The 16952-nt window shown below is 39.9% G+C and overlaps 1 protein-coding gene across 1 annotated transcript in view; it reads left to right on the top strand.

Annotated features, from left to right (window-relative positions):
- Nucleotides 1-16952, top strand: part of ITGA8 (integrin subunit alpha 8) — a 185851-nt gene that overhangs the window by 95348 nt on the left and 73551 nt on the right. The window contains exons 16-21 of the mRNA XM_032802185.2: nucleotides 4124-4179; nucleotides 4635-4789; nucleotides 6324-6461; nucleotides 6877-6944; nucleotides 8384-8531; nucleotides 16834-16926. Coding sequence (XP_032658076.2) covers nucleotides 4124-4179; nucleotides 4635-4789; nucleotides 6324-6461; nucleotides 6877-6944; nucleotides 8384-8531; nucleotides 16834-16926 — 658 coding nt within the window. The remainder of the gene's footprint in view (nucleotides 1-4123; nucleotides 4180-4634; nucleotides 4790-6323; nucleotides 6462-6876; nucleotides 6945-8383; nucleotides 8532-16833; nucleotides 16927-16952) is intronic.

The following is a 16952-nucleotide window of genomic DNA, read 5'->3' on the forward strand; positions in this document are numbered from 1 at the left end:
GTTATGCTGCTGCATCCCTGGCTGTGTAGCCACTAGATCTGGTCAAACATTTTCCTCCAAGTTTCATTGATTATAAATGACTTTTGGGAGCAAAATGATAATTTTCATGAAAAATGAACATCATTTGAAATTTTCTGATTTTTTTCAACAGAATTATTCTAAATGAAAATTTTCACTTGGGGGAAATAGCGAGACCAGAGGGAAAAAGAAAACAAAATTGACAAAATTCTCATTTAGAATCATTTGAATTTGGTTTGTTTCATCAGAAACAGCTGCAAAAATTTTCAGATGAAACAGAAATTTTTCATTTTGTTTCAAAATTATAATGGATAATAACTCCTGTTTTCAACCAACCCTAGTAGCCACATCATCTGCCTACTGCATCAGTGTGACAGGGGGGAGGTGGGCAGGATACAATCCACCTGACCAAGGGAGCAGGACCAAGGTAGAAGAGTTTGGGGGACAGACTCTAAACAAGGCATATTCTTTTCTCAGAGAGGCAGTATTTTACCCTATAATAGTATGAAGACTATTGCTGCTTAGGGTTGGCAGGCATCCAGTTTTCAACCAGAATGCCCAGTCGAAAAGGGACCATGGCATCTCCAGTCAGTACTGCTGACCGGGCCGTTAAAAGTCCGGCTGGTGGCACAGCAAGGCTAAGGCAGGGTTCCTGACTGCCCTGGCTCTGCGCAGCTCCCGGAAACAGCCAGCATGTCCCTGTGGCCCCTAGGCGCAGGGGAGATTAGGGAAGCTCCATGGGCTGCCCCTGCCCCAAGTGCTGACTCCGCCGCTCCCATTGGCCAGGAACAGCAGCCAATGGGAGTTGCGGGAGTGGTGCCTGTGGGCGCGGGTAGTGCACAGAGCCATCTGGCTGCTTCTGTGCCTAGGAACTGGATGTGCCTAGGAACTGGATGTGCCTAGGAGCTGGACATGCCGGCCGCTTCAGGGAGCCGCAGAGAACCAGGGCAGTCAGGGAGCCTGCCTTAGCCCTGCTGCACTGCCAACCGGAAGCTGCCTGAGGTAAGTGCCACCTGGTTGGAGCCCGAAATCCCACATTCCAAACCCCTTGACCCCAGCCCAGAGCCCCTTCCTGCACCCAAACCTCTCATCTCGGCCCCACTCCAGAGCCCACACCCCCAGCCAGAGCCCTCACCCCTCCTGTATCCCTGCCCCAGCCCAGTGAAAGAGTGAGGGTAGGGGACAGCAAGTGACAGAGGGAGGGGGGATGGAGTGGGTAGGGGAGGGGCCTCAGAGAAGGGATGGGGCAAGGGTGTTTGATTTTGTGCAGTTAGAAAGTTGGCAACCCTACTGCTGCTCTAAAGAGAGTAATATCCTCTCCACATGTTTCAAAGACAAAGCATCTGGGGCAAGAAGCCATGGGCAGTGAGGCAATGTTGCCGGTTATGTTGTCTCAGCTGTGGGGAGCCCAGAAGTGGAGGAGATCTTTGCATTCAGTTAGAGACTCCTGGGGCCTCTTGAATATGCAGTAGATCTCTGCTCAGCAGGAGAGCTGGAGGACCCAAACACTCCCTACTCCATAGTCTTACTGGCTTTACCTCTCAGGGGGGAGGATGCAGTGGACTGACAGATCTGCAAAAGCTCTTTCATGTAAACATTCACCTCCTGGTCCTATTCTTCCTGGAAGGGAAGGATGAGCCTTGATTTTTATATAAGGGCCAACTACCTGATCTCAGTCATACAAGTGCACGAAGATCTGCTGCATTTATGAAAGCAGAGTAGGATCTTGGATTAAACTACAATGTTCCTAACCTATCTTTAACATATCATAGTAATTCCCAACTCTTCAAAATACATTAAAATTGTATTGTTTCAATAATTACTTTTTAATTCAAACTACAAAAAAACATAATGTATTTTAAAGTAGTTTTATGTAAGTCCTGCTTTAAATATAAATACTATGCAAATTTCCTAATCTTAAAGGGACATCTTAATCTTAAATTTCACTTAATCTGAGTGAAATGCATCAATTTGCAAAGAGCCCCTCCACATCAGCCTTCTTGCACTGTCCCTGGGTCAGCCAAGGAAGGGGATTTTGACTTGTGAAGCAGTTTCCCTTCTGCTGCAGGGCAAGAGTACGTTGTGATGGGTTTATACCCAGCACGCTGTCTGACACAGTAGCATAGCTACACCACCAGGGGCACTGAGAGAGCAGAGTCAAGATTCTGCCTACTCCTACACTCCCACCCACCTGAGTGGGGGCGGGGGTAACCACTCCACAAAGTCTGATTTCCCTCTTGTGCAGTTACCTGTTGTACAGATAGCTGCCACAGGGGTATAAGAGAGTACCTCCTTACTTTCCTGCACGGCTGCCCTAGCTGTGCCACAATTTGGCCTATAAAGTCTGATGACTAAATTCTTTGCAGGTCAGTTCAACAAAGTATATGTTCTCCATTTAATGCCCACTCTCCCTGTCCCATATATTTAGAAATGGTCAATTACTCATCTCTAATTGGTCATTCTAGGAGAAATGTAAATAGGCCCAAATTTGCAGTTTTTCAGGGGAATTGGAATCAACACTTCTAATAGCCTCTGGAGCCTATGGTGAAGTCTTGCTTAATGATATGAAGGAAATTGTTTGCCCTGAAGGAAGATTTTGAGTAAGGTCATGTGAGTTATATGAATCCCAGATGTGGCACATTTTTATTATACTTGTCAGAGGAAGCTGATACACAGTAACAATATGATTAGAGGTTATTTTAGAGGTAACATTACCAGTTTTGAGCTGACTACATGACTATGTTGGTACATACCATAACATTAGTGTAGTGTTTAAAAGCAATGACCAGTTCAGAAATGTTTGGATTTTATCTAACTTGTCATTGTTTGATGTGAAATGTGCCAATTTTATAGTTCCAGTGCTGACCGGGCTCTGTGTAGACTGATTGTAATAGTCTCTAAGAATAGTAACTAGGGAGATTTTCAAGTTTTAATATCCCACCCTGCAACCCTTACTCAAATGAGTATTCCCATGACTAACTATGGGACTACGTATGGGTGTATGGGTTTGCAGAATTCAGACTTCAGTAAGTAGTGTCAAGTACTAGACATCAAGAGCCTGTTACTAAAGATGAGTTTCCAGTGGTGTCTATTAGCAGGAAGTCAAGCCTTTCTAAAAGCATTAACCTTGTTATAATGGTTTAACAGATCATCAGTGGTTATTTGTGAAAGCTTTTGAATGTAATTTCATTAAACATTTATATTTTGTATTGTGTAATAAAACATCTCTTTATAAAATGAAACCTTTCCACAACCAGTAATACATTTTTATGGTTTCACCTTTACATATGTTGATTAGATAAAAAATAATGGATTTATTAAGGAAAATATATGCACTAGAATTTGCTAAAATAAAGTGCTGTAAGTCTCTGTAGTTATAGAAAGTCGTCTCTTTTAATTTTTCAGTATAAGTCAAGATCAGTGACATGACATGTAGAGGAAAGAAAGTGGGCAGTTTTAAATATATAACTTAGGTGGCTATGTGTTGAAGTTGTGCAGTATGATTATCTTTAATGACGGATGTTGCTGGCCATTATGTGGAGAACAGCGTTTGCCATGGGATTTGAAAAACACACACCAGAAATAAAGCTATTAGCATACAGCTTCAATGCATTTATGTAATAAATAACAAACACTGAAAAATTAATTTCTCTGACCTTTTTCTTTAGGGCTTGATCTGATAGGCAACTCCAGCAAAGTTTTAAATTGAAATGGAAAACTCTCTGGTCTGATCTCTCATTCCTTGTGCATTAAAAAAAGTTCTGTTTAAGTATTTGGGTGAATTCCTGACCCCACTGAAGTACATGGGAGTTTTAGTCATTGATTTCAGTGGAATCAGGATTTTATCCTTTGGGGTTTTTGGTGCTCAAGGAATACAGGATTGTGAGCTGGGTACATGCACAGATACTTTTTTTAATTCCATCATAAGAAATTTAAAAAGGACTGTGTGTAGGCTGCTTGATACAGAGCTAGTGAGACAGATTGCTGAATTGAATGCTCTGTAACAACTTTTGAGATGAGGGGAAAGGCGGACTAAGAAATAATAGAATCAGTGACTCAGTACAAACCTCTATTGTTAATTATTTTTCTTTGTTGCTTTTTACAGTTTTACTGTAAGAGTCTGTGTGGCTTTTGAAGGTCAAAGTATTTCAGATAAGATAGGTAAGAAAGTTTTATACACCTATGATTTTATGTATGGCTCATTGATTTGAGTTGGATATTTTGACTGCATTCAAAGAATACAGCATTGAGTCCTTTATAAGTTAAGAAAATACTGCCTGTTTTTGTTTTGTTTATTTAAACTGAGCAAGGTTTATCCAATTGCCAAAATAAAAGCAAGGATTTGACTATTTTGTAATGCTTTTAAAAGAAAGAATCTTAAGAAATAGAAATTGTGTACAGTACTTGTTGACTGTGAAAATAAAGTTACAAAGATTAATTCAAATTATACATATTCTCTACTTTGGATTAGTATCTAGTGTGCTGTAATCTAGCAACCCATTTTGAAATGAAGGCTTTGATTTTTACTGGAAAGAGTTTGTTATTGACATGAGCTATAATTTTGTTCACCATTTTTTCTTTCCATGTTAAATGCTTAATTTACTTACATTCTCTAGCACTGCAAGCTGAATTGCAATTAGATTCATTGAAACAGAAAGGAGCTGTTAAAAGGATCCTCTTCTTTGATTACCATCAGTCACATCATTTCTTCCTCATTGTGACAGAAAGGCAGAAACAGCTTCATTGCCAGGACTTTGTTGTTTATCTCCGAGTAAGTTGTTTAAAATATTCTTGGCTGTTATCTCATAGTTTTAGTATTATGGGAGGAATAAATAAATAAATAAATAAATAAATAGGAAAATGCCAGTCATGTTATTAATCTCAGAAATATGAATGATCAAAAAGTAAGAGCACTTATAAACATTCTATAATCACAAAATTAAATGTGAGAAAGACCTATTAGGTCACCTTGTCCATTCCTTAGTCAATGAAAGATAGTTTGTCCAGTTGAGTTCAAGGAATAATAATTAGATCTTGAAATTTTAATAGAAACATTTTCAGGAAACAACAAACAAAGTTATTTGGATGTAAACAGTGGCACAACATACACTGATGATTTTCTAGTGCATGAGAATAAAACACTGAAACTCATTAGAAAATAGCTATAAAACAGAAAGACTTGCGCAAATCAGTTAAGCCCTTGGTGTCCCAGTTTCTTCAGCTATGAAACTAGGATAATAATGGTTACCCACCTTTATAAACCACTTTGAGATCTATGAAGGAAAAGTGGGACATAAGTGAAAAGTAGTAATGATAATGGTGACTTATCCTCCCTTTATACAATGAACCCCTCTTTTTCTTATTTGACATATCTGGAGTCCTAAATAGCTAATATTAGGCATCTATCTGCTTAATCCACTTCTTCTGTGGACCCTCACTTCTTTTGCCTTATCAGTTGAGAGAGTCACCACATCCATTTTATTCAGAATCCTTGGAAGACCCATAGCAGCCTCATGAGCATATTTCCACCAAATCCCAGTAGCTAAGAAATATGTGGAGCCCTCTGGCATATTGCTTTAAACCTTTGTTCAGCATAGCTGTCTAGTCTGAAGAGATAGTTTAGTAGAGCTGTCATTTAGTCTTTGTCTTCTCCTCAGACAACCTCCAGGATGATTACTGCTCCCCAGTCTCCAAGAGTGGGGCTTTGTGAAGGTATATTTATGAAGGAGAAAAGATTAGTGTTGCTCCCCTGTAGTTGGAACTGCTTAATACACTGTCTGGGTAGGCAGTAAGGCCACCCTGGAAGGGCAGAGGAAGGTAAGGTAGAGAAAAGAAGGGCTTTCGCAGTATATAAGGGGCTACATAGGCAATAAAGATGGTGGACTTTTACCAAGGCTGATGTGTATAAATCCTTGGTTATGGAACAAACCAACAATATTGCCTCCACAGATCCACACGTGCCCTCCCTCCATTCCTGCCAGGTGGTCAAGAACTGATGGGAGTTTTATATACGGCCTCATTCTAGGCTACTGCTTTGAAAAAGTTCTGAGTCTACGCAGCTCAGCAAGCTACTTCCAGAGTGTGGGTCTGTGGAGGCAATGTGTTCTGAGAACACCAGTTACAGGTGAGTAACCTTGCTTTCCTAACTGTACCACATAATCAAAAAATGTCTTCAAAGACACTCTTCAAAGAATCATTGTTTGATTCCTTCAATAGAGACAAAACCCTGAATTAGTGGCCGTTATTACCTGGCCTTTAGCAGCCATTTTAAAGTGTTGTTTTTATTATGTGATTACCTTTCACAGGATGAAACAGAATTTCGAGATAAATTATCTCCAATCAGTGTTAGTTTGAACTACAGCTTGGATGAATCCACTTTTGAAGATGACCTAGCTGTGAAACCAATACTGAACTATTATCAGGAAAGCACTGTTAGGGAGCAGGTATGGACCTTGCATGCAATATGTTCTATATATAAACATATTATCTGTCGCATCTTTCTTAAAATAGTGTATCATTGTGTTCACAGAAGTTATGCAACAAGGGTTTAATTAATTCAGAATATGTATTTCATGGGAATAGATTACTATGCATCTTTTAAAACTCTTCCAGAGCTACTGTTTTGATTGCATTGTAGAACGTGTAAGCCCCAAGTTATGGGGGGGAAAAATTTGAAAGATTCATGTATTCATATCTTACAAACCATTACGTACATAGTCATTGAAATTACTCATGAGGGTAAAGTCTTGCAGAAATAACTCCGTCATTTGTGGCATTCCTAGTAATAATCAAAACAAGGAAATGAATTGATTTTTTTCAAGGAAAAACTCTAATACCACCGTTACATGTTTTGAATAGGCTTATATTCTGGTGGATTGTGGAGAGGACAACATGTGCATTCCTGATTTGAAACTTTCAGCTACACCGTAAGTTTAAACAAAAAAATATGTGTGCTCTACCTAATAGAATACAGGTGGTTATTAAAACAGCTCAGAAGAAAATATAGACACTTCTAACTGCCTTAACTGCTAGATGAAATGTGAAACTCAGGTCAGTTGCTGGCTATAGCAATGCCTTCTTACTGATGCCAAGTACCAGGTTTCCAGATTTTTGTCCGTTATCCTATTTCCTCTCAAGGACAAAGAAAGATAAATCCTATATATGGCTATTTTTGTCTATATATCTGTCCCAAACATTCACTGTCCTCAACAATGATAGGGAAACATACAACCAAACAGCTCTGCTTCCACCCCTGAGTATCAGTAGATAATATGAATTGCTGTTGCAAACGGCTTTTCACTTTATTTGTTTTTATGGCCCACTTGTTTTTGTGTTTGGCACTTGATTCTCAGTGTCATAATTTAGTTAAGTCAAAAACATGGGGGAAAGGTTATAGGTTGGGGTAGCAAGGAATTATAATGGGTCTAGAGTTGTGCTGTCAAGGAACTGGAGAAGGCCATCGGAGGCAAGCATCAGTGTGGAGCCAATGTGTGTTTGTTTAAATTGTTTGACTTGAGCCTAAATGAAAAATTTTCAATTTTCTTGATGAAACAAAAAAACAAAAGTCCCTCTTCTGAATCAGGAACAATGGGGACTCAAACTCAGGACTTTCCAGGTGAATGCTCTAGCCACCACCTCCTTCTCTTCTGTTTTGTGAATAACACCTAAGTCTCCTTGTGAATCTAGCTCAGAATTTTTTTTTAACTTTTTTGGCTGAAACTATATAGCAAATTTGTGACAAATTCATGAATAGTTTTGTCCTGAATTTGTTGGTGAATAAAATATTAGTCTGAAAATTTTTGCCCGCTCTAGTCTTAGTGGATCTCAGGAGATGTGCTGTTTTTGGGGGCTGAAATCCTTTCTCATTCCATAGGGGAAAAGAGGCAGAGAGGGAAGCTGAAATAACCCACTATACTTTTCTCCACTCCAAGGAAGTAGTGCAATGGGGACCCTCATGAAGTTTAGTTTTCTACATCAGCTATTCCTGTGTAGGTAGGGTGCAATCAGGGCTTTCAAATTCAATACACCTTGCTTTCCATATTCTGTTGTAACTCACTTTGACAGTCCACAGTGACACATGTATTTGCCCTGACCCCTTCCTTGCTTTTCTAGAGTACACTCCCTTTTTCACAATTTGCAAATCTGCTGTGGAGTTTCTTCATGGGATTATTTTTGTGTTCTAAATTCTATGTCAACTAGCTGGTTGTGCATAGAACTTGAAGGCAGGTTCTTTAGAAAATTGCTACATTTTTGAGTATAGATGATAGGAGAGCAAATGGATCATACACGTTGATTAATTGTGCATGTTTGTAATCCAATTAATTATGTCTTTTCAAAGTTCATGATCAGATGTATGTTTTTACAGAGATAAAGATCAACTAATCATTGGAGAAGAAAATTGTGTCATGCTTATAATAAACCCACGGAATGATGGGGAAGGAGCCTATGAAGCTGAGCTTCATATAAAGATCCCACCTGAAGCAGATTACACAGGTGTTGAACGAAACCTCAAGGTAATCATATTGGGGTATTCTGTGTTTAAAGAAAATAGACTGGCACAGAGCTGAAGCACCCTGTGTATTCTAGCTAGGGTTAGATGACAGATTGGTGGCTTTAATCAAAAAAGTAGTACAAATCTTTTAAAAAGCGTATTTACATTCAGATCAGTTGTTTTATTTTAGGCTATGTCTACACTTATGGTGGTGTGTATGATCCATACACTGCACCGCCCCCCCTCCCCCCACAGCAAGGATATAAATAGACGGTGAGGCACTGCTAAGCACAGTTGCCAACTTTCACATGGTAAATAAGCACCCCGACTTTCACAATAAGCCAAAAATCAAGCTAATCCCATTTCAAAACAAGGCCAAAACAAGCCAATCCCTCAGAACCCCAACACTCTTTGACTAGATCCCCCTGGCATGCAGTCTGGGACTGTGGTGGGCCTGCTATGCACCCCTGACTCTTCCCCCCACTACTTGCACCTGCTTGCACCCCCTTGCCTCTGCTTGCTGGGAGCTGATCAAAAAAAAGAAGCAACAAGCTACAAGCCAAACAAGCAACAAGCTACAAACCAAAAATTAGCCAACAAGCAACTCACAAACCAGTTAAGCCAAAAACAAGCCCAATTTCTGTTTTTTTCCCCATGGGTTTGGCATGTCTGTTGCTTAGCCGCGTGGAGTAAAAACATGCCAGAACCTTAGGGTATGTACCCTTCATGGCTCTCCAAATGCCCAAGCAGTGCCTTCCATGGCTACGCTGCTAAAAACAGTGTAGTGTCCCATGGGCCTCCCAGCACAAGGAAAGGCTCCAGAAGTGGGAAAGCAGTGGGGAAAGGCTCCAGCAGCTCCCCGCTGCTGGAGCCTTTCTCTGCAACAGGGAGCTGCTGGAGCCTTGCCCCACCACGGGGAAAGTCTCCAGTAGCAGGGAGAGGCTCTGGCAGAGGGGAGGCAGAGGGGAAAGGATCTGGACACAACATGCTTTTCACTGTGGCATGTAGATACATGTATCCTACACGTGGCTGCCAGTATAGACAAGGCTTTATACATAGGCCAAGAAGCATGAAATCATAGGATATGATAATGTTTAGACAAAGGCTATTTAAAGAAGCTTGTCCAATTGAACTTTACTGTAATTACTTAAGTCCCGCCCCAACCATTTGTTTTTTTAAACAGATCTCCCTTATTCACTGCTGGACAGTAAGATTATATCACCTCATCTGCACATAAATCTCAAACTATCGCACCATCAACTTTTTTTTTTTCTGAATGTTTGGAATGTGACACACAGAAAGGCCCTGGGAATCAGAGGGGGAGTTAATTTCCTTGCAAGAGACAAATGTTGTTAATTGAGTTGAAAGTAATCTGCAATGTATTTCTTGATTCTTCTTCTGTCAATCTACTTTACTGATGGACTGAAAGTTGCAATAGGATAAATCTAGTTAAAAGAACTGATGAAAAGGAAAGTGAAGATGTTATTGAAGATTATATTGTTAGAAATTAAAGAGAACTCCACCCCTCATGTGCACGTAAAAATAATCTCCCTGACTCCTTGCTTCTCAGTGTATTTTTCTTCTCCTACTCTCTCATAGTAACTCTATCTTTGTTGTCTGATGTGCAGGAAAGAAGCTGTATTTATCATAATCTGGCTGGGTTATTTTACTCTGTTGGTCTCAAGAAATAATAGACCATTCTTCCTGACATATGTGGCGGGGGGAAGGGGTGTTGTTCTTAAGCACTCTGAAGTTAATCAGAATCTTTCTGTTTACTTCAGTGGATTTTGGATTGGGTCCTGGAGAGGCAAGAATCTTCTAATTAGAAATGGCAGGGAAAAAATTTCCCCAGAAAAATTTAGATGAAAAATGCCCTTTTTATCAAAATGTTATCAAAATCTTTCAGGTTTTTGTTATAAAAAAAATTAACCCCTAACCCCCCCCAAAATGGTTTGTTTTCAACTACTGTAAAATGAATATTTTTAGATCAAACGTTTTCATTTTCCTTTATTTTTTGGGGGGAGGGGGGAAGTAAAATAGATTTCATGACCAGCTCTGCTTCTGAATGCTGCTACAGACTTAATGAGGCTATCTCAAATTTTCCATACATTTGCACTCCCATGCTCTGTGCACTAGAGCAGACATTAACTTTCATTCACATCTCTTGATGTCAGCCCTTATTCAGACAGAGGGATTGCTATTTATGTTCTTTTTTACAAAAAATAGCAGAACATCAGTCCTATTGTATTCATAATTCTTAGGCAGCATTACATTGTGTATAGCGGATTTAGTTTGTGTAAACTTTCCATATAGTGCTGAAAACTAACCAGTGACTTCTATTGATTTTAGAACTGTAAAAAAAGGTATGCTATTCAAAACTCTCTTGTTGAGTTTAATACAAATAAAAACCTAGAAAATACAACCCAAATGTGCGACAAAGACATTCATATTGCACTATTTGCCCATGTTATCAAATATGCATGTTGTATTTAATAAGAAATGGAGTGTTGTTCTCTATCTTCAGCTGCTTTTCTGTGCTACCACAGTTGTTCAAAGTGGTTGAAGTCCTGACAAAGATGAATACACAATCTCTGTCATTTAAAAAACTAAATTGAAGTGAAAAAATGAATGGATTAAAACATGTATCCTGTAAATCCTAATGTTTCTTTACACCCTTTCCTCTACATTCTCATTGCACTCCACCTCTCTGTCGTTATAGAAAGAGAAAGTTTGCCAAGAAGAGAGGTATTTACAACCATTTCTATCATCATATTCCCAAAATGGCCTTACTTTCAGGTACATTAGGTTCATATGTTTAAAGGCTGATCCAATACAAATGCTGAAAGTATAAAAGAGTGCTTACAGTTGATTCTATTCATGAACAGAGTTTAAGTATCTTAACATGATGGATAGGCCTCTGGCTTGCCTTGCACAGGGTTAACTTCCAGCATATCTGGTTTTATCAAAACAACTTGCAATGTGACATCCAAGATACACTCAAGTATGGAAACATAAGTCTCTTGATTTGTAACCAGGGGTGAAATCCTGGACCCACTGAAGTTAATGGAGGTTTTACCATTGGTTTCAGCAGGGTCAGGATTTCACCCTATGTCTCCACAAGTGTTTGTACCACACCTAGCAAAATGAAACCTTGATTCTGATTGGAACTCTGGGCACTGCTGTAATATAAATAATCAGAAGTTCCACAGTAATTTCAGCAAAGTTCTTTAGGTTTGTGATGGCACCAGTTACCATCATGCCATTAGCCCTCTGCACCCAAGATTCCGCAGTGGCACTTCACTATATCAAAAGCAGTGGCCCTCTCCATGTCTGTAATCAGTATTGTCCCTATATAACTGGCCTTCCTGTAACAGGGCAGAGACAATATGCTCCTCAAAACCAGTCCCAATGTAACAGTGGGATATAGTTCTGTTTAGAAATTTATCCTTTGTACTTATTTATACATACTTTGGATACAGCAAAAGAGAAAAGAAGAAAAAGGAAAACATAGCAGTTTTCAGTTCAAATTCTTCTCTCAGTTACTCCAGCATAAACCCAGAGCAATGGATGTGTGATATTATTCCAATTTGCTCTGTAGTTACTCTGGCTTAACTGAAAGATGTCCCTTGAATGTTACCTGTCTGATATGACTATGGAAAGATTCTTTTGGCTATTCTATAAACTTTAGCTACTCAAGGAAAATGATAAAGCAATATTATTACCTTACAGGGCTGACAATGGATAAACTGTTCTGACTCCACTGCATAGGATGCACCATTGAGTGTGCTATGTCTGTATTGTTACTGTGTTGTTACCTCAGGCTCTGATTCTCCATCACTTTGTACTTTGTATAGCCAAATCAGAATGGTAGTTCTTTGCACTCGTGTAGATGACTATGAAAGAGAATCAGGCCCTCATCCTCCAGCTGCAGATTGATGCTCTTCTTAATTTTTAGGTGTAAAAGTCAGAAGATACTATTTGTTTTCTTGATCCACTGCATATATTTATTCTTCCTTTAGTTGCCAGTTGGTTAATGAAATACAGTGTGATCAACCCTATTATTAGTAGCAATAATTTAGATTGTGGTCGCATCTGGGAGCCCCAATCACCGACCATAACCACATTGTGCTAGGCATTGCAAACAGAACAAAGACAGTCCCTGCCCCGAAAAACGTATCACACTGATCTTGGATGGCACAATAAGCACAGGCTCTTGCCTTTCCACTCTGCAGAGACTAGAGTCCAAATCCTCATAAAGAGATAAGTGAACGCAAATGAAGTGTTTTCCTAGCCCTTGCTAGGTGTTTGTCCACATGACAAAGACATTACACAGTTTGGCACAGCTCACTGTCTCTGCTCTGGCAGGGAACAGCAGAGGCATTGCAGTCAAAACGAGAGCCTTGGCTACAATGTGTGGAGATGTTCTCACATGGCTTCTCAGACAAATAGCTAGTGCTATTAGCACTATGCTTTTGTGGGTGGGAGAGTGACGCACGACAAAAAAATATAAAAGCTTTTTTGGCTCACTTGTAAAATCTTGTTATTGAAATGAGTAAAAGGTTGCTAGCTAGATGAGATATGATTTAATTGGAACTAGATTATAAACCTCTTGGCACAGAGATGAGGTCTCTAATGTTTCTATAGCAACAATCCATCTGCTGGCACTTAGTCAATTGAAAAGCATGTCCATCTACACTGTCTGGGAAAATATAACATTATTTGTGAAAGATGGTTAAATAACTTTTTAAAGGGGGCAGGGGGGCATATTTATTCAGTAGTGTGGGTCCATTAACTACCCTGTTACCAATTAGTAGTTCATTACTGAGACAGCCAAGACAGTCCGTTTGTTCTTAGTGCATTTGTAGGCAGCTGGATTAGTTAAAGCATCCAGTCATTTTTCCATTAAAACGTGCCCTGGGAGTACAAGTGTTAATTGGTGGGGTTTAGCTGCTGTTCAAGACTGCCAAAAAGACCATGTGCTACTATAAAAATATAAATTGCTGCATGCGGCCAGTAAAAGAGTTCTGTGGCTGAATCTACAATGTTGCTCAGTTACATGTGAAACCAATGGAACTGGCAATGCTGGATGTGTAAATCTCTCTCCTTTTTCTTGTTATCCTCCTTCTGCCACTTCTAATTTTGTTATTCTGCCTCTAACTTTGCTGTAACTACCTCTAAGAGGTGATCCCTGAAAAAAAAATGTATTACTAAAGATAGTTTCACATTTTGGGCATCCTATTGCAGACTGACCCCTTGCCCCATCCCTATATTGCACAAATTAGCTCTGACATTGCCTGTTACATAAATACAGTAACATCAGCCACCTACAGCCTAATTAAGGATCAGGCCACTGATTTTGCAGGAAACTTTGAAATTTAGTTGCAAAACTCACTTATTTGCTTAGACTCTTTTGGCAGGAGGAAGTCACAAAGGGATTGGTATACTTTGTGCTAGTTGATAGTACAACTTTTATATGACTATTAAACTATATAGTACTCATGATTGGACATTTATGTAACATCTTAAACAAAATTTGCACAAGAGAAGGATTGAGTTGAATATGCATTTATGCGCATAGACTCCCACACACATTTAACTGCAATTGTTAGCTTATCCACAGTGTGAGTACCCATTCTCAGCTCAAAGCACCCTTGCCAAATCCTTTAAAAGCATGAAAAGATTTAACAGGTTAAATTACCTCACAGCAGAAATTAACCAACTGATAAATTAGTAAAGGCTAATCAAAGAATACTAGCCCTTATCCCACTTCCTTTCCCCCAAAGTACTGAGCAAATAGATGGGATTTGCAACCAGATGTCTTAGTTACAGAGGTAGCTATATCTTTGACTCCTCCCTGTTCTCTGAGTGCACCTCCTTAAGGTACTAGAATTCATGCCTTCACCTGTCCTGGGTTGGAATCCCATAAGTCTCCCACTCTTAGACTAGAGCTCAGGCTACAACCTTCTGTGTACTGTCCATGATTTCTCAGCAGGTACAACTGGGCTCAGAACCTGCAAGTCTTCCCTTTGGGAGCTCTAACCAGTAGTTAATACAGTGACCAGGCAAACAAAGTGTTATTTAATAGCACAGCAAAGCATGAGAGAAAAAGGAATTGAACACTATAGTGGTCTCTATGCATGTCTATGCTCTCTAAGGTTTACCATCCCCAGGAAGGCCCAGCTGCATCAGACCCCCTCCGCAGGGCTTGTCCTTGTGCCTCTCTGTCAGCCTGTTCTTCTGTGAACATCTCATTGACAACTGCCTCCCCCATGCTCTTGATACTGACTTTAACTGTTTTAAGTCCTTTTGATCTGTCTATTCCCAGCCTTGGCAATACAGCTGTGTAACTTTTGGGCTGAACTGAATGAGTATCTTCATGGCTAATAGCCCAGCTATTGTTTCATCCTAACCAGTTTATCATTAGGTGTTTTAACTGGACCCTTTGTGTTGTCTTCTAACAGCCCTGTCATGTATACAAGGTCATTATTTCCTGGTCTAGTCATATTCAATATTCATAGGTCCATTCAGATGTGCCCCTCATCCTTCACACCAGGTTTGAGTGATTCATGCAAAACTCTGGGACGTGTCCTTTATCAGATTGTGAATGGTTGAAAATGTATTAACCAATGACCTTCATTAATCAATGTGAAGCAAAGGCCAGGATGGTCTGATACTGTGTCCTCCTGAGAGAGAACTCTGGGCAAAGCCAATGAAGACAGGATGGAACATCTTGATACAAATTTAGCTTGACTCCTTCTTTTTCTCTTTCGCTGCCAAAGGGATCAGTGGACCCATTCCTCCCCACCCCTCCATTCTCCACACAGTGTTGTTTCTAAGGTGGCTATCAAAGAGTCAGAGCTGCTATTCCCAATACAGGTACAAAGGTGCACAATATACCAGCCCTTGATTTAAGAGGGAAGGGGCTGCTGGCAGGACATTCTCCCTCGAGGGCCTGTGCTTCTAAAACCCATTCCTTGCCTTTACAAAAGGAATGGTTATTAACCTCCTGGACATGCAGTAAAACTCACCTTTTTTTCTTCCTACAAAGGGAAGTTGGACATTCCCCAATAGCAATATTGACAGTATCAAGAGATGGTTTCATGGGCAGGGGCTTCACAGTTGCTTTGTTTAGGAAATTTACAACGCTTGCCAATCTCCACTAACAATTTACTCAGCAGGTCCACACTGTCCTTCACCAGTCAAGAAGGGCATGATTGAACTTGCAGGCTGTGTCCTGGAGTTCTCCCAGCTCTTTCTTATATAAAGAATAACCTGTCATGTTTTACCTAATCTGTGGGAACTTTAAAATTAAACAAAATTAGGTAGGAGAGAGCTACAGCAACAATTCCAGATGCATCCTGATTTTTAGAAGTTCTGTGACTTCTGTTGTTACTTCTGAGTTTGTTTCTCTTATTAAAGATGCCAAAGAGGAAAACAGAAGAGACTGATCTTACTTTATTTTGTTTCTAGTCTGTGTCTTTTAATTTCCACCATCTTACAACTGCTGCTTTCTCTGCACTTAGCACTTTGTATATAGGATTTTATACTTTGTAGATGATATGAGAGGCATGAGCTGCAGGGGAAGTGGAGGGGGAAGCATCAGAACAAACTTTACATTGACTTCTCTAGAGAAAACGTGAACATATCTTTGCTAGAGCAGTGGTTCTCAGACTTTTGTACTGGTGATCCCTTTCACATAGCAAGCCTCTGAGTGCGACCCTCCTTATACATTAAAAACACTTTGCTATATATTTAACACCATTATAAATGCTGGATGCAAAGCAGGGTTTAGGGTGGAGGCTGACAACTCGTGACCCACCATGTAATAACCTTGTGACCCCCTGAGGGGTCCTGACCCCCAGTTTGAGAACCCCTGTGCTAGAGGAAGATGAGACCATATCTTCAAAGTTATTCTCAATGCTGAAAAGCACAGGCTAGATGATAAGGTGATCAGATGTCCCGATTTTATAGGGACAGTCCCGATATTTGGGTCTTTTTCTTATAAGGCTCCTATTACTCCCCACCTCCTGTCCTAATTTTTCACACTTGCTGTCTGGTCACCCTACTAGATGATAGGGTACAGGACTGAGAATTGGGAAGAAATGAAATGGTCTCTCTCTCTCAAAATACTGACTAGTTTCCCATTTGTTTCTTTTTGGTGTCAGACTCCCTCCACTGGCTAACAGTAACCAATTAAGTGTCCATATAGAGATGCACACAGGGGTTTGAAACCAAAAGAAATTTCATAAATAGAAGACATCATTATCTCAACAGGATACATTTTGCTCTGACCTTTGACCTCCATTGGTGTTCTTTTGTTACAGGCATTACGTGTATTGAGCTGTGATTACAAGATGGAAAATGAAACTAGAATGGTGGTTTGTGACCTTGGAAATCCCATGGTGGCTGGAACAAATGTAAGAGAAAACCAGACACATTTGCT

This window comes from Chelonoidis abingdonii, chromosome 2, assembly GCF_003597395.2.
Source record: "Chelonoidis abingdonii isolate Lonesome George chromosome 2, CheloAbing_2.0, whole genome shotgun sequence".
NCBI lineage: Eukaryota > Metazoa > Chordata > Testudines > Testudinidae > Chelonoidis > Chelonoidis abingdonii.